Source organism: Pelophylax lessonae, assembly GCF_965119305.1.
Source record: "Pelophylax lessonae genome assembly, chromosome: 11".
In the NCBI taxonomy this organism is placed as follows: domain Eukaryota; kingdom Metazoa; phylum Chordata; class Amphibia; order Anura; family Ranidae; genus Pelophylax; species Pelophylax lessonae.
Window position 1 is genome coordinate 134399919 of NC_138778.1, and position 17962 is coordinate 134417880.

General features: G+C 49.0%; 1 protein-coding gene across 1 annotated transcript in view; it reads left to right on the forward strand.

The window, feature by feature from the left end:
- The first annotated feature begins 774 nt into the window (after nt 1-774).
- The window catches only part of UNC13D (unc-13 homolog D), a 162921-nt gene continuing 145733 nt past the window's right edge, over nt 775-17962 (forward strand). The window contains exon 1 of the mRNA XM_082271700.1: nt 775-1126. Within this exon, the coding sequence (XP_082127826.1) occupies nt 1070-1126 (57 nt within the window). The 5' untranslated portion in view covers nt 775-1069. The remainder of the gene's footprint in view (nt 1127-17962) is intronic.

Sequence of the window (17962 nt, forward strand, 5' to 3'; positions counted from 1 at the left end):
TTTGATCACCTCTGCAGTTTTTATTTTTTGCGCTATAAACAAAGAAAACCATCAATTTTGAAAAAAAAATATATATTTTTTTACTTTCTGTTATCAAACATATCCAATAAAAACATTTAGAAAAATCGAATTTCTTCATAAATTCAGACCAATATGTATCCTGCTACTTATCTTTGGTAAAAAAAATTCCCAATAAGTATATATAGATTGGTTTGCGCAAAAGTTAGCAAAGTTAGCAAAACTTATTCATGTTCCTGCTTTGCAGAGACACAGAATCCATGCCTTCCCTCCTGTCAGAACAGCGATCTGCCTTGTGTACATAGGCAGACCGCCTTTCTGGCTCTCTGCCTAACAATCGGCGGGTGCCGGTGGACATTGAGTCCGTGGTACCTGCAAATCAGCTCCCGCTGTGTATAATCACGCCCCCCTACCTGGAAGTGTCAGATCACGTACTAGGTATGTGATCTGGCACAGCAGAGTCACTTAGCTGCTGTGAATGGAAGTTATACGGTCGGCAAGTGGTTAAATTTTTTTTTCCCGGATACTAGCTTTGTACCTCTGCGGTCTCATTCTTGATGTTCTATTTCTAACGTAATCATTATTACATAATAAAACGGCCATTGGTTTCTATGATTCCCACGGGTCGACCATCAGGGGTTAAACCATTAAAGGGACCTTCCGCCGCTAGCTATATGCAGGCCCTGACACCTCCTACACTGGCTCACTTCCTCACAGCAGATAAATTTGTGGTTTCCTCTGTGAAACTGTAAAAGATGAGAGACATCGGAGGAGAGCGGACCATGTGAGCTGCCAGTAACTTGGCTGTCGTTTGTAGTATGTAATCTCCGAGGTACAAGAAGTTGATGAGCACGGAACAAGTCCAACAGAAGGAAGGCAAATATTTCCATTGGCTAGAAATTTTCGAGGTGTGATGCTAAGATAGCAGTGATGAGTAATGTCATGAAGATAATGGAAAGTAGGATGGAAAGTAGGATGGAAAGTAAAGTCAGCAATGTACTAAGGAAGCATCTGTAAAGTGACAGGCCTGTAGGACAATTCTTGAGACACTATGGACCCTACTGAGAAGAAAGAGGTCATGCCACCTCCGGAAAATGAGGACTTGGAGGTATGTAGTCCGTTTCATTTTTCTTTTCCTGTTCTTTTTGCTTACTTTTAGGCTCCATGCATACTGGCCTAAAAATCGCTGCTACTACAAGAGTTTAGCGTTTTGCCTGTAGAACCAGCTCAGTGTTCTCCGATGTGTCCATGCGCATTAGGACGATTACAGGCATATTATAAGCACAACGTTTATAGGCAGGAAAAAAAGAACCCTTCTGGTTTGCGTTTCTGTTTGGAGCTTTCTGGCAGAAAAAACACAAAGGATCTCTCCTAAACTCGTCTAAACTATGTACCATAAATGGTCTGAATGGGCGTTTTTTTCTGCCAACGGAACCAGCATTTTTTTAAGCCCAGTGTGCATGGAGCCTCAAACTCTAAAATTGTTTCCGTTCTACATTTTTTACCTTTACCAAGAATGATGCTTAATTGCTCTTGTCTCCTTATAATCAACCTATGGACCTATGTCTCCTTATAATCAACCAGTGATCAGATTAACCAGTTCTAGACCGGAAGGATTTACCTCCTTAACCACTTGCCGACCAGTCACGCTGACTGTATTGCGACAAAGTGGCTCGATTCCGTCCAGCGACGTAGACCTACGTCGCTGGACTCCTCCCCTTGTGGGCAGCGCTCGCTTCCGCTGTTTTCAGTCACAGTGGGAGTCGGGCCAGGGGAGGAGCAGCGGCGATCGCCGCTGCTCTTCCCCGATCGTCGGGGAATCAAGTTTGGAGATCCGCCCGCTTGTGTAAACAAAGCGGGCGGATCTCCTAAGTGACAAACAGTGACAGATTGCAGGGTTCAGCATAGCTCCCCCCACACACGTTAGTAAGCACCAGGCATACATTAACCCCTCCCTCTCCAATAAAATTAACCCCTTCCCTGCCAGTGTCATTTTTACAGTAACAGTGCATATTTATAGCACTGATTACTGCAGTAATGTCACCGGTACCCCTAAAAGTGTCAAAAATGTCAGTCAAGGGTGCGATCTGTCCACCGCAATGTCGCAGTCCCGCAAAAAAAATTGCAGATCGCCGCCATTACTCGTTAAAAAAAAAAACACCAAAAATGACAGAAATCTTTCCCTTAGTTAGTAGACGCAATAACTTTTGCGCAAACCAATCAAAATACGCTTATTGTGATTTTTTTTACCAAGCATAGGCAGCAGAAAACAAATTGGCCAAAAATGTAAAAAACATTTGATTTTTATATTTTTTGGGGGGGGGGGGGGAATTCATATAAAAAAATGTGAAAAATATTGTTATTTTTTCGAAATTTACGCTCTTTTTTTGTTTATATTGCAAAAAGTAAAAATCACACAGGTGATAAAATACCACCAAAAGAAAGCTCTGTTTGTGGGAAAAAAAGAACGTAAATTTCGTTTGGGTACGGCGTCGCACGACCGCGCAATTGTCAGTTAAAGTCGCACAGTGCCGAATCACAAAAAGTGGCCTGGACGTAAGACAGCAAAATCCTCCTGTGGTAAAGTGGTTAACCGCTTAAGCCCCGGAAGATTTTACCCCCTATCTGACCAGGGGGTATTTTGCGATTCGGCACTGCGTGACTTTAATGGATAATTGCACAGTCATGCGACGCTGTACCCAAATGAAATTGACATTCTTTTTTTCCCACAATCAGAGCTTTCTTTTGGTGGTATTTGATCACCTGTGCGATTTTTACTTTTTGCGCTATAAACAAAAAAAGAGCGAAAATTTTGAAAAAATAACAATATTTCTCACATTTTTTTAAATGAAATTCCCCCCCAAAAAAAATATAAAAATCAAAATTTTTTAACATTTTAGACCAATTTGTTTTCTGCTACATATGTTTGGTAAAAAAAATTGCAATAAGCGTATTTTAATTGGTTTGACCCTTGACTGACATTTTTGACACTTTTGGGGGTACCAGTGACATTACTACAGTAATCAGTGCTATACATATGCACTGTTACTGTAAAAATGACACTGGCAGGGAAGGGGTTAACTTTATTGGAGAAGGAGGAGTTAAGTGTGTCCTAGGGGCGTGATTCTTACTGTGCAGGGATGTGGCTGTTCATGTAACAGCAGAGATCTACGATCCTACATAGCAGGACCGTTTGATCTCTGTTCTTACACAAGGAAGAATGACAGGCGGCTTTGTTTACATTAGCCGCCGGCCTTTCTCTCTGTAACGGACAGATCTACCACAGCTAAACTGAGACAATGCTTTCCTATGACCCTATTCACACACAACTTTTAGCAGCGGTTTCGTTTCATACAATTTTGTATGTTTAGAAAAAATAGATTGTACTGCGTCCAGGAGCGATGCTAATCGCAGTACAAAGAAAAAATAAGTAAACAGTTGCTATACAAAAGGCAAGAATTTACTACTGCAGCTAAACACAGCTGCATGTAAACGCAAGTAATCGCAATGTACAAATGTGAGTAATCGTTGTGCCAGGAGTGTTGGAATTTCAAAATAGCAAAACATGCTTTAACCAACGGCAGAACAACCGCTCGTGTGAAAGGGGCCTAATTCACACTAATGCGTTTTTTCATGCTTATTGCAGTAATTTTCAACATCAATATATTTTTGTGCCTCTGCGTTTTTGGAAAGGGTCAGGGACTTTTTTCAACGCCAAATGCTGCTTGTTTGGTGCAATAGACTTCAATGGAGAAGATGCAGAAAAGCATGTAGTGCATTTTTACCACCATTTTGCCGCAATTTGCATTTTTAAATCTGCCCAACAACAAATTCCCCCCCCCCCAGAAAAAGCATAAAAAATGCAAATCGTATCATAAAAGTAACATGCATAGGTGTGAATCGAGCCTTATAGCGGGACCAGGGGCGGACTGATAACCCATGGGGCCCCCGGGCAATATGAGATCATGGGGCCCCCCTGTGTCCATGTCCATGAGTACACATGTTGCAGCAGGAGTTAAACCCCCTGTTGCTTTTGGTGGGTTATCGTGACCCATTCAAGTGAATGAGGCCCACTCGGCAAACACCCTGCAACCATGTGCAATGCATATAGTTTCAGCATGCTAGTGTGTGATTCAAGGAGTTGAAGCAGGTGATGAGGAGGCAATACAACGCCTTCTTATTGCCTACTTTAACCCTTTTTTTTTGCTGTACTGCACAAGGTTGCACAGCCTTTGCAATGCAGCCCCATTCACTTGAATGAGTTATGCTTGGCAGGTGCTACACCTGCCAAGCGTGACAGGACATATAATTCCTGATGCGGCTGCAACATGTGTACACCCCTGGCCCTTGCAGTTAAAGGGGGTGTGGTGGGGGTGAGTAAATACAGGGCTCAATTCTGAGGTTTTCCTGCCCCCAAACTGCAAATTTAAACAGGCCCTTCCTGTCCTGAACACCTTATCACAGTTGGTGTTAAGGGGACCCCTTGAATGAGGACAGAGAGGGACCCCTGAGATAAAGACAGAGAGTGACCCTTGGAATAATGACAGAGAGTAGCTCCTGGGATAAGAACAGAGAAGGACCCCTGGGATAAGGACAGAGAGGGGCCCCAGGGATGAGAGCAGAGAGGGGGAGCCTTAGGATGAGAGCAGAGAGGGTCCTGGAATGAGAACAGAGAGGGGGTCCAGGGATGAGAGCAGAGAGGGGGTCCTGAGATGAGAGCAGAGAGGGGGGTCCTGGGATGAGAGCAGAGAGGGGGTCCTGAGATGAGAGCAGAGAGGGGGTCCTGGGATTAGAGCTGAGAGAGACCCCTGGGATGAGAGCAGAGAGGGGGGTCCTGGGATGAGAGCAGAGAGGGGGTCCTGAGATGAGAGCAGAGAGGGGGTCCTGGGATGAGAGCAGAGAGGGGGTCCTGAGATGAGAGCAGAGAGGGGGTCCTGGGATGAGAGCAGAGAGGGGGTCATGGGATGAGAGCAGAGAGGGGGTCCTGGGATGAGAGCAGAGAGGGGGTCCTGGGATGAGAGCAGAGAGGGGGTCCTGGGATGAGAGCTGAGAGAGACCCCTGGGATGAGAGCAGAGAGGGGGTCCTGAGATGAGAGCAGAGAGGGGGTCCTGGAATGAGAGCAGAGAGGGGGTCCTGAGATGAGAGCAGAGAGGGGGTCCTGGGATGAGAGCAGAGAGGGGGTCCTGGGATGAGAGCAGAGAGGGGGTCCTGGGATGAGAGCCGAGAGAGAACCCTGGGATGAGAGCAGAGAGGGGGGTCCTGGGATGAGAGCAGAGAGGGGGTCCTGGGATGAGAGCTGAGAGAGACCCCTGGGATGAGAGCAGAGAGGGGGTCCTGGGATGAGAGCAGAGAGGGGGTCCTGGGATGAGAGCTGAGAGAGACCCCTGGGATGAGAGCAGAGAGGGGGTCCTGGGATGAGAGCAGAGAGGGGGTCCTGGGATGAGAGCTGAGAGAGACCCCTGGGATGAGAGCAGAGAGGGGGGTCCTGGGATGAGAGCAGAGAGGGGGTCCTGAGATGAGAGCAGAGAGGGGGTCCTGAGATGAGAGCAGAGAGGGGGTCCTGAGATGAGAGCAGAGAGGGGGTCCTGGGATGAGAGCAGAGAGGGGGTCCTGGGATGAGAGCAGAGAGGGGGTCCTGGGATGAGAGCAGAGAGGGGGTCCTGGGATGAGAGCTGAGAGAGACCCCTGGGATGAGAGCAGAGAGGGGGGTCCTGGGATGAGAGCAGAGTGGGGGTCCTGGGATGAGAGCTGAGAGAGACCCCTGGGATGAGAGCATTGAGGGGGTCCTGGGATGAGAGCATTGAGGGGGTCCTGGGATGAGAGCAGAGAGGCGGTCCTGGGATGAGAGCAGAGAGGGGGCCCTGGAATGAGAGCAGAGAGGGGGCCCTGGGATGAGAGCAGAGAGGGGGTCCTGGGATGAGAGCAGAGAGGGGGTCCTGGGATGAGAGCAGAGAGGGGGCCATAGGATGAGAGCAGAGAGGGGGCCCTGGGATGAGAGCAGAGAGGGGGCCCTGGGATGAGAGCAGAGAGGGGGTCCTGGGATGAGAGCTGAGAGAGACCCCTGGGATGAGAGCAGAGAGGGGGGTCCTGGGATGAGAGCAGAGAGGGGGTCCTGAGATGAGAGCAGAGAGGGGGTCCTGGGATGAGAGCAGAGAGGGGGTCCTGAGATGAGAGCAGAGAGGGGGTCCTGGGATGAGAGCAGAGAGGGGGTCCTGGGATGAGAGCAGAGAGGGGGTCCTGGGATGAGAGCTGAGAGAGACCCCTGGGATGAGAGCAGAGAGGGGGGTCCTGGGATGAGAGCAGAGTGGGGGTCCTGGGATGAGAGCTGAGAGAGACCCCTGGGATGAGAGCATTGAGGGGGTCCTGGGATGAGAGCAGAGAGGCGGTCCTGGGATGAGAGCAGAGAGGGGGTCCTGGGATGAGAGCAGAGAGGGGGCCATAGGATGAGAGCAGAGAGGGGGCCCTGGGATGAGAGCAGAGAGGGGGTCCTGGGATGAGAGCAGAGAGGGGGTCCTGGGATGAGAGCAGAGAGGGGGTCCTGGGATGAGAGCAGAGAGGGGGTCCTGGGATGAGAGCAGAGAGGGGGCCATAGGATGAGAGCAAAGAGGGGGCCATGGGATGAGAGCAGAGAGGGGGCCCTGGGATGAGGAGAGAGGGGGTCCTGGGATGAGAGCAGAGAGGGGGGTCCTGGGATGAGGAGAGAGGGGTCCTGGGATGAGGAGAGAGGGGCCCTGGGATGAGGAGATGGGGGTCCTGGGATGAGGAGATGGGGGTCCTGGGATGAGGAGATAGGGGTCCTGGGATGAGGAGAGAGGGGGTCCTGGGATGAGGAGAGAGGGGGTCCTGGGATGAGGAGATAGGGGTCCTGGGATGAGGAGAGAGGGGCCCTGGGATGAGGAGAGAGGGGGTCCTGGGATGAGGAGAGAGGGGTCCTGGGATGAGGAGAGAGGGGCCCTGGGATGAGGAGAGAGGGGCCCTGGGATGAGGAGAGAGGGGGTCCTGGGATGAGGAGATGGGGGTCCTGGGATGAGGAGAGAGGGGTCCTGGGATGAGGAGAGAGGGGGTCCTGGGATGAGGAGAGAGGGGTCCTGGGATGAGGAGAGAGGGGGTCCTGGGATGAGGAGAGAGGGGTCCTGGGATGAGGAGATGGGGGTCCTGGGATGAGGAGAGAGGGGTCCTGGGATGAGGAGAGAGGGGCCCTGGGATGAGGAGAGAGGGGGTCCTGGGATGAGGAGAGAGGGGGTCCTGGGATGAGGAGAGAGGGGGTCCTGGGATGAGGAGATAGGGAGTCCTGGGATGAGGAGAGAGGGGGTCCTGGGATGAGGAGAGAGGGGGTCCTGGGATGAGGAGATAGGGGGTCCTGGGATGAGGAGAGAGGGGTCCTGGGATGAGGAGATAGGGGGTCCTGGGATGAGGAGATGGGGGTCCTGGGATGAGGAGAGAGGGGCCCTGGGATGAGGAGAGAGGGGGTCCTGGGATGAGGAGATGGGGGTCCTGGGATGAGGAGAGAGGGGTCCTGGGATGAGGAGAGAGGGGCCCTGGGATGAGGAGAGAGGGGGTCCTGGGATGAGGAGATGGGGGTCCTGGGATGAGGAGAGAGGGGTCCTGGGATGAGGAGAGAGGGGGTCCTGGGATGAGGAGATGGGGGTTCTGGGATGAGGAGATAGGGGGTCCTGGGATGAGGAGATGGGGGTCCTGGGATGAGGAGAGAGGGGCCCTGGGATGAGGAGAGAGGGGGTCCTGGGATGAGGAGATGGGAGTCCTGGGATGAGGAGAGAGGGGTCCTGGGATGAGGAGAGAGGGGCCCTGGGATGAGGAGAGAGGGGGTCCTGGGATGAGGAGATGGAGGTCCTGGGATGAGGAGAGAGGGGGTCCTGGGATGAGGAGAGAGGGGGTCCTGGGATGAGGAGAGAGGGGGTCCTGGGATGAGGAGAGAGGGGCCCTGGGATGAGGAGAGAGGGGGTCCTGGGATGAGGAGAGAGGGGGTCCTGGGATGAGGAGAGAGGGGGTCCTGGGATGAGGAGAGAGGGGGTCCTGGGATGAGGAGAGAGGGGCCCTGGGATGAGGAGAGAGGGGGTCCTGGGATGAGGAGAGAGGGGGTCCTGGGATGAGGAGAGAGGGGTCCTGGGATGAGGAGAGAGGGGCCCTGGGATGAGGAGAGAGGGGGTCCTGGGATGAGGAGAGAGGGGGTCCTGGGATGAGGAGAGAGGGGTCCTGGGATGAGGAGAGAGGGGGTCCTGGGATGAGGAGAGAGGGGGTCCTGGGATGAGGAGAGAGGGGGTCCTGGGATGAGGAGAGAGGGGCCCTGGGATGAGGAGAGAGGGGGTCCTGGGATGAGGAGAGAGGGGGTCCTGGGATGAGGAGAGAGGGGTCCTGGGATGAGGAGAGAGGGGCCCTGGGATGAGGAGAGAGGGGGTCCTGGGATGAGGAGAGAGGGGTCCTGGGATGAGGAGAGAGGGGTCCTGGGATGAGGAGAGAGGGGTCCTGGGATGAGGAGAGAGGGGCCCTGGGATGAGGAGAGAGGGGGTCTTGGGATGAGTGGCAATCTGCACCTCTTTGATTTGGGGAGAAGGGGCAGTTAGAGAACATGTGCTGGGGGGTGCATTTGGAGGGGAGAGGTCAGAGTTGAAATTCCCCTCACACCACCTCCTCACCTTCTAGCACAAGTCATCCCCCCTCCAAAAGCATCCCCCTAGCATATGCCCCTGCCCCCATCACTTCTCCATATGTGCATCCTTGTTATCTGTCCCCCTTCCGTATCCATAAACTATGTACAGTACATACCTCAGATAATCAGTGCAGCTCTTGAAGTTAATGTCCCTCCTCCCCGGCTACTCCTCCTCCCCCTGTCTGTGTACTTCAGAGCCGTGGAGGAGGATCCTTGGTGAGCTCTGTGTACTGTGCAGGCATCAGTTGGGGGAGAGATGTAAGTGTCAGCTGCTGCAGAGGGACGATCGCTGCGTAAGGGAGCCCAGGCACCCTGAAAGAGATGCAGGGAAGGTGTCCTGAGTGCCCACGCTAGTGTGTCTCTGTCAGGCCAGTTACCGGAGCTCAGCGCTGGAACTTGTTCTGGCACTGGGCTCCGGGATCATCACAGATGCTTTGGAAGGTAGGTGCCAGGAGCCTTTCATGGGGCCCCCTACTAGCCCCGGGCCCTCGGGCAGTGCCCGAGTGCCCTAATGGTCAGTCCGCCCCTGAGCGGGACTATATTGCAGCAGACATTCGGACACTAACTGATACTTTTGACACATTTTGGGGACCAGTGACACTAAAAGCCGGTTCACACTGGGGCGACTTGTCAGATGACTTAGTCGCCTGACAAGTCGCGCTCCATTCAGTGCAATGGAACCGTTCTAATCAGAGCGGCTCAAGTTGCTCCGACTTAGAAAAAGGTTCCTGCACTACTTGGGGACGACTTTGGAGCGGCTTGCATTGATTTCTATTAAAAAAGTCATTTGCAAGCCACGCTGAAGTCGCGCTACAGGGGGCGGCTTCAGAGTCGGGTGGCTTTGAAGCCGCCTCAGTGTGAACCGAGTCTAAGGCCTGGGCAAGACCTATGCATTTGTTTACTTGTTATCAGTTTTGCAGAAACACGCTACAGTCTATGTTACATAATTTCCTATGGGTCACGTTCACATCTGTGCATTTTACAGAAAGGGCCAGAGACCAACAGGTTGGATTTTTGGTTTTATAGACTTCAATGTATTTAAAATGTGTTTTGAAAAATGCAAAATACACCTTGAATATGCAAACTGCAACCTGCATAGGTGTGAACCAGGCCTAATACAGTGATCAGTGCTAAAAAATATGCACTGTCACTGTACTAATGACACTGGCTGAGAAGGGGTTAACATCAGGGTCGATCAAAGGGTTAACTGTGTGCCTAGCCAGTGTTTTATTACAGTGTGGGAGGTGCTTTTACTAGGGGAAAAGATGGAAATTATTCCCTGCTTTGCAGGGACATAAATTCCATCCCAGAATGGAGATCTGCCTTGTTTACATAGGCAGACCACCTTTCTGACCCTCTGCCTGATGATTGATGGGTGCCAGAAGGCACTGGGTCCGCAGTACCCGCCAATAGGCTCCCACTGTGTATAATCACAGCAGGAGCGAGCCGGCAGGAGTGCGCATGCGCGCCCCCTAACCGGAAGGGTTGGATCATGTATGTACAGTATATATATATATATATATATATATACACACGTGATCCACCGCAGAGGTGCCACCCTGCAGCAGTAAAACTGCTATGGGGCGGACCCTAACCACTTGCTAACCAGTCGTCCCATATACAGTGCCTTGCGAAAGAATTCGGCCCCCTTGAACTTTGCGACCTTTTGCCACATTTTAGGCTTCAAACATAAAGATATAAAACTGTAATGTTTTGTGAAGAATCAACAAGTGGGACACAATCATGAAGTGGAAAGAAATTTATTGGATATTTCAAACTTTGTTAACAAATAAAAAACTGAAAAATTGGGCGTGCAAAATTATTCAGCCCCTTTACTTTCAGTGCAGCAAACTCTCTCCAGAAGTTCAGCGAGGATCTCTGAATGATCCAATGTTGACCTAAATGACTAATGATGATAAATAGAATCCACCTGTGTGTAATCAAGTCTCCGTATAAATGCACCTGCACTGTGATAGTCTCAGAGGTCCGTTTAAAGCGCAGAGAGCATCATGAAGAACAAGGAACACACTAGGCAGGTCCGAGATACTGTTGTGGAGAAGTTTAAAGCCGGATTTGGATACAAAAAGATTTCCCAAGCTTTAAACATCCCAAGGAGCACTGTGCAAGCGATAATATTGAAATGGAAGGAGTATCAGACCACTGCAAATCTACGAAGACCTGGCCGTCCCTCTAAACTTTCAGCTCATACAAGGAGAAGACTGATCAGAGATGCAGCCAAGAGGCCCATGATCACTCTGGATGAACAGCAGAGATCTACAGCTGAGGTGGGAGACTCTGTCCATAGGACAACAATCAGTAGTATACTGCACAAATCTGGCCTTTATGGAAGAGTGGCAAGAAGAAAGCCATTTCTTAAAGATATCCATAAAAAGTGTCGTTTAAAGTTTGCCACAAGCCACCTGGGAGACACACCAAACATGTGGAAGAAGGTTCTCTGGTCAGATGAAACCAAAATCAAACTTTTTGGCAACAATGCAAAACATTATGTTTGACGTAAAAGCAACACAGCTCATCACCCTGAACACACCATCCCCACTGTCAAACATGGTGGTGGCAGCATCATGGTTTGGGCCTGCTTTTCTTCAGCAGGGACAGGGAAGATGGTTAAAATTGATTGGAAGATGTATGGAGCCAAATACAAGACCATTCTGGAAGAAAACCTGATGGAGTCTGCAAAAGACCTGAGACTGGGACGGAGATTTGTGTTCCAACAAGACAATGATCCAAAACATAAAGCAAAATCTACAATGGAATGGTTCACAAATAAACATATCCAGGTGTTAGAATGGCCAAGCCAAAGTCCAGACCTGAATCTAATCGAGAATCTGTGGAAAGAACTGAAAACTGCTGTTCACAAATGTTCTCCATCCAACCTCACTGAGCTCGAGCTGTTTTGCAAGGAGGAATGGGCAAAAATTTCAGTCTCTTGATGTGCAAAACTGATAGAGACATACCCCAAGCGACTTACAGCTGTAATTGCAGCAAAAGGTGGCGCTACAAAGTATTAACGTAAGGGGGCTGAATAATTTTGCACGCCCAATTTTTCAGTTTTTTATCTGTTAAAAAAGTTTGAAATATCTAATAAATTTCGTTCCACTTCATGATTGTGTCCCACTTGTTGTTGATTCTTCACAAAAAATTACAGTTTTATATCTTTATGTTTGAAGCCTGAAATGTGGCAAAAGGTCACAAAGTTGAAGGGGGCCGAATACTTTCGCAAGGCACTGTATACTACTGCAAAGTGGCGCTATTGCATGAAACAACGTACCTGTGTGTCGTTTTGTTCAATAGCCACTAGATTAGATGGCGCCATTGCGCCACCAGAGGCACCATCACTCCATGATTGGCTAGCAGGGATGTCAATCAACGGGTCCGGCAGGTCCGATGTCCGCTGGCCACCTGTTATCATTCCTGGGAGAGGCAGAACAGCGATCTGCTTATGTAAACGAGGCAGATCATCGTTCTGCAAGGGGACTAGATGGAGATCTTGTGTTCCTGCTAAGCGGGAACCAGGATCTCTGTCTTCCCCCCATTAGTGTAATCCCCCCCACAGTTAGAAAGCATCCCCAGGGACACACTTAACCATTTGATGGCCCCTGATGTTAACCCCTTGCCTGCCAGTGTCATTAGTACAGTGACAGTGCATTTGTTTTAGCACTGATCACTGTAGTAATGTCACTGGTCCCCAAAAAGTGTCAGTTAGGGGTCCGATTTGTCCACTACAATATCGCAGTCCCACTAAAAAACGCTGACCACCGCCATTACTAGTAAAAAGAAAAAATTCCATAAAAATATTGCATTGTTTGTAGACTCTATAACGCTTGTGCAAACCAATGAATATACGCTTATTGGTGTAGCACGTTTTCCAGGCCTATGGCCTGATGTGGGTCTGCCATCAGTACCTGTAACCTCTCTAGCCCATGTGAGCTGCGACCCTGGGTGTGAGAACTGAAGCAGCGACAACTCCGGCATCTTTGTTTGTGGTTTTTATTGAATTTAAGGGGATGGGAGAAGGGAATGAGTGGGATACTCCTTTAGGTTCCAACTAATTGCACTTGGGACTTTGCTTCTGAAAAATGCCCGTCGGTGCTTCCTGGACGCCAGCCGGCGCCAGCCACCGCTCACTAACACTGAGAACACTCTGTAGAACAATGGATGTGCTGAATCCTCGACTTGTGGTCCAGAAGACCCAGGACTGAGAACTGTAGAACTTCTGGTACTGTTGTACTGCAAAAGTCACTGGTTACTTTCCCCCCGCCTTGCCTGGCTTGAGGTAGTATGGTGTAGAATTCTTTATGACTGTAACTTGAACTGACACTCTCTGTACAATTCAGTACAGAGGTGCAGTACAACTGGGACTCTGCTCTTTGGCGGGAGCAGAGTCCCAGGAGGGAGAGTGCAGCTGTCTCTCCTCCTGTCTGAGGAAGGTGGATATCTCGGGGTGTCGCCTGCGTATCCAGAGAATGCTGAGTTGACCTGAAGGGATCCGGTGTGCCGAGAGCCTGCGGAGAGTAAGAGGGGTCCAGTCCCAGGAAAGCCAACACAGGTCGTGAGTACTGTGGATTGCCCCTGGGGGTCTGCCTGAAGTTAGAGGGGACCACTCCGGAAGAGGTTCTGAGGGGACCACTCCGGAAGAGGTTTGGGGATCCAGTGTCAGCTAGCTGTAAAGGGGGTACCTATGTTGAGGACCCTGAAGTTACAGAGGGGGTACATAGTCAGTGGACCCTGAAGAGTTCAAGGTCAAAGGGGTCACCTGCAGTTGGGCATGACCCCTTTGACCTTGAACTCTTCAGGGTCCACTGACTATGTACCCCCTCTGTAACTTCAGGGTCCTCAACCTAGGTACCCCCTTTACAGCTAGCTGACACTGGATCCCAGAACCTCTTCCGAAGTGGTCCCCTCTAACTTACAGCACCTACCTGTAGGGTACTACACTGTTTTTTTTTTTTTTTTTTTTTTACCAAAAATTAGTAGCAGAATACATATTGGCGTAAATTGATGAAGAACTTTGTGTGCGGAGATGGAGCTGTCATCCGCCGGCTCAGCGGGGATCTGCGGATCGATCCCCGCTGAGCAGAGCACAGTCCGCAACGGAATGCGGACCTTGTGAAAGGGGCCTTTAAGTTTTTTTATTGGCTGTGTTTTATAACAGAAAGTAAAAAATATAGTTGTTTTTTTTTTTTTCAGAATTGGCGCTCTTTTTTTGTTTATAGCGCAAAAAATTAAAATCGCACAGGTGATCAAATACCACCAAAAGAAAGCTCTATTTGTGGGGAAAAAAGGACATTGATTTTATTTAAGTACATCGTTTCACGACCACGCAATTGTCAGTTAAATAAATGCAGTGCCGTATAGCACAAAATGGCCTGGTTAGGAAGGGGGGTTAAACCTTCCAGTCCAGAAATGGTTAAGTGATTAAGTATAATGAGAAAGGCTAGAACCTCTGTCAGGTTCATTTTTATTCCATAAATGTTATTGTGCGTACTTTATGTGTGTACAGGTTGGGAAAGCATAGAATCAGGTTTGGGTGACAACACAAATGAACAAGCTTTGTAAAGAGGTAATGGCCCCCCTAGGAAGGCATGGTGTACAGTAGATGTGGGTATGGCCCCACATTGTGTCTATGCTTTCCCTGTTTACATTCAGTGTGTTAGGGTGGGAGAGAAGAAATAAGTTGTTTACACCCATTGTGCATTGTGAGGTGCAAGTCCGGCTAGGGATTTAGGTAACCATGAGTAATTCCCTTGGCCTGAATGTGCAATGGGGTGTCCTGGGCTTGTGTTCCTATAGATGCTAGGAAGACCTGGGGTGCTTTAGGAATTGTTTCTCTCTTCCTAGTCTGGGGGATTGGGTTGGCCCCTGTCAGGTTTTTACTGCTATCCTTTAGAAAGATTTCTCTTCACTTCCTGCTCAAGTGACAATTGCACTAGTATTAGTGGGAGGAAAAGTGCCCCATTGTTGGTGTCAGTGGGAAGAAAGTGCCCCATTGTTGGTGTCAGTGGGAAGAAAAGTGCCCCATTGTTGGTGTCAGTGAGAGGAATAGTGCCCCATTGTTGGTGTCAGAGAAAGGAATAGGGGCCCAATGTTGATGTCAGTGGGAGGAATTGTGTCCCATAGTTGGTGTCAGTGGGAGGAGTTGTGCCCCATTGTTGGTGTCAGTGGGAGGAGTAGTGCCCCATTGTTGGTGTCAGTGGAAGGAGTAGTGCCCCATTGTTGGTGTCAGTGGGAGGAATTGTGTCCCATTGTTGGTGTCAGTTGGAGGAGTAGTGCCCCATATTTGATATCAATGGAAGGAATAATGCCCCATCATTGGTATTAGCAGGAGGAATAATACCCCATTGTTGGTGTCAGTTGAAGAAGTAGTAGTGCCCCATTGTTGGTATCAGTAGAAGAAATAGTGCCCCATCATTGGTATTAGGAGGAATAGTGTCCCATTGTTGGTACCAGTGGAAGGAATAATACCCCATTGTTGGTGTCAGTGGGAGGAATTGTGCCCCGTCATTGGTATTAGCCAGAGGAATAGTGCCTCATTGTTGGAGTCAGTGGGAGCAGAAATGTATAGTAACGAAGTAGAACTACTTAAGTACTGTACTTAAGTACCGAAATGCGGTATCTGTACTTTCCTAGAGTAGAATTTTTTTCTCCTACTTCTACTTTTACTTCACTACATTTTTTCGATGATTTCGATACTTCTACTCAAGTATTTTTTTTTTGTGCTGCATAGTTACTCGTTACTTTTAAAAAAATTACCACTGCTAGAACAGTAGATGGCAGGTTGCATAAAGCTCAAAAAAATGTGTATAATGTAATTTGTAAATCAGCGCATACGAAAATAAAGGCTGTGTATAATAAAAGCTGCTATACCAAATCTTTCCAATAAAAAGAAAATATGAAACAAACAAATAAATGGTGCTACAGCGCTTAAAGTGCATCAAGAAACTGCTAAAAAACACAGGTTAATCATTTGAATAAATCATTTGAAATAATAAAAAACAATATGATGTTCAAACTTTTGACTTCTTTCTTTAATAACTACATAACACAGTACTTGTACTTCTACTTTCAGTACTTGAGTAGAATTTTTTTTTTCAAAACTACTGGTACTTTTTACTTTTAGTACTTAAGTAGCAAATTTTTTGAAAAAACTACTTGCAATACTTAAGTAAAAAAAATGTTGAATACTTTAGTACTTCTACTTAAGTAACTTTTTCTGCGAGCACTTCCACTTCTACTCAAGTCACTTTTTGATCGAGCACTTGTACTTTTACTCAAGTAGAAATTTCGAGTACTTTATACAAGTCTGAGTGGGAGGAATAGTGCCCCATCATTGGTATTAGTGGGAGGAATAGTGTCCCATTGTTGGGGTCAGTGGGAGGAATAGTGCCTCATTGTTGGTGTCAGTGGAAATAGTGCCCCATTGTTGGGGTCAGTGGAAGGAATAGGGCCTCATTGTTGGTGTCAGTGGAAATAGTGCCCCATTGTTGGTATCAGTGGAAGGAATAGTGCCCCATTATTGGTGTCAGTGTGAGGAATAGTGCCCCATCATTGGTGTCAGTGGGAGGAACAGTTTCTCATCATTCAGCTTCGGGTGTGGCTGCAGGGAGGATCTCTTGCTGTGTGTCTGAAGCTGCTGCAGGTGATCTGTGTGAGAAGGGAGTCTGGTAAAAATCTCTCCCAGTCCTCCTGGCTCCTTTCTGGGGAGGCCATGGAGGCCAGCGGGGCCTCTCCTGCTGGAGGCTCTCAGCCATCCCCTACTTGGATGGATGACATGCCTGCTCCTTGACAAGCCATGGCTGGGGATCTCTCTGCCCCTGGTGAGGATGAGGATGCTGAGTCCATTCGGGAGCGAGTGGTGGCCGGGATCAAGGTCCTGAATAGGGAGAGAGACCAGCTCTACAAACTCAGAGCGGAGTTGAAGCGTCTGCAAAAGCAGCGTGAAGGTTTGTACAGCCGCAACCGTGGATCTATGGAAACAGAAATCCAATTGGCTAAGGTTCGGCTCAACACCAGGAAACCATTGTGGCCATGATGGAAGGCAGAGATGGGCCTTTCAAGGAGAAGTTTTGCAATGCCCGGAGATTTGCAAGGATGGCAAAGATGGAGGTGGAGGAGGAGACCCCCAGTTCTGCCCCCCTGCCCCCCGCCCCCCCCCCAAGGTGAGGTAAGCAGCCCATTGTCTTCTCAGGGCTCAGGAGGCACGCTGAAAGTGATCCAGGCAATGGAGTCTCCAATACGGGAGGATCAGCTGGTGTTTGGTGAGGAGAACTTACCTGATAGTGTGCCTGATAAGGTAAAACCTATCAAGCCCCAAGTGATTGATAAAACTATTTTGTGCCATTTGACACCTTGACTAATACTAATGGTTTGCCCAATGACACCCAGGCTGGTAATTATTTATCCAGCAATACTTTGGCTGCTGATGTTTCCTCTCAGGAAAGATTGCATTTAAAAAATGACATTTCAACAGAGGAACTACAAGAGCCAGAACAACCCATTAACCCTCCTTTTGCTGAGCCCAAGGCTGTTTGTCCAGTCACAACTGTTGTTCAGGACTCTACAGTGCAGCATCAGGACACCTGTGGTACTACAGCAGAAAATGTGATAATGAATGGTGTTTGTAACGATTCTTCCATTTCAGGTGTGATGGACCATCCTAACAATATGTGTGTAATGGACAATCCTGCTGGCTCAGTACAAGCAGTTAATAATAATGATAATAATAATAATAGTAATGTACCGGCTAAAGTTACATCAGTGTGGGGCCTTGGCCCTGATGAGCCTTCATTTGCTCAGATGGTACGCTCTGCACCTGGTAATATTATTAAGCCAGGGCTGCAGCCAAATAGGAACCCTGCTGCCAAGCAGAGTTTTCCACCACAAACTGCCATTTTGAGCACCCCTGGTTCTGGTCTTGGGTCTCTGGTTTCTGCTGGGGGTCCAAGGCGTAATGTGGTTATTCTTAAATGGGAAGGTGGTGCAGTCCCTCCAGCACAGCGAGTGGTGGTAGATATGATTTTGGAGATGGGCTTTGGGGCAAAAGACCTTTTTACACTAATACACGTAGCTGGGATCCGGGAGTACACAATCAGCTTCACCAGGCCGGAGGGTCTTGACCTGTTGTGGGAGCGATATGAGGCTCGGTGCAGGTCAAGACCCGAATGGGAAGGTCTGGCATCAGTTGCTGTTTCACAAAGATCAACTGTTAAAAAAATAACCATCATCCTCACTAACGAGACTTAGAGGTCTGGTTAAGG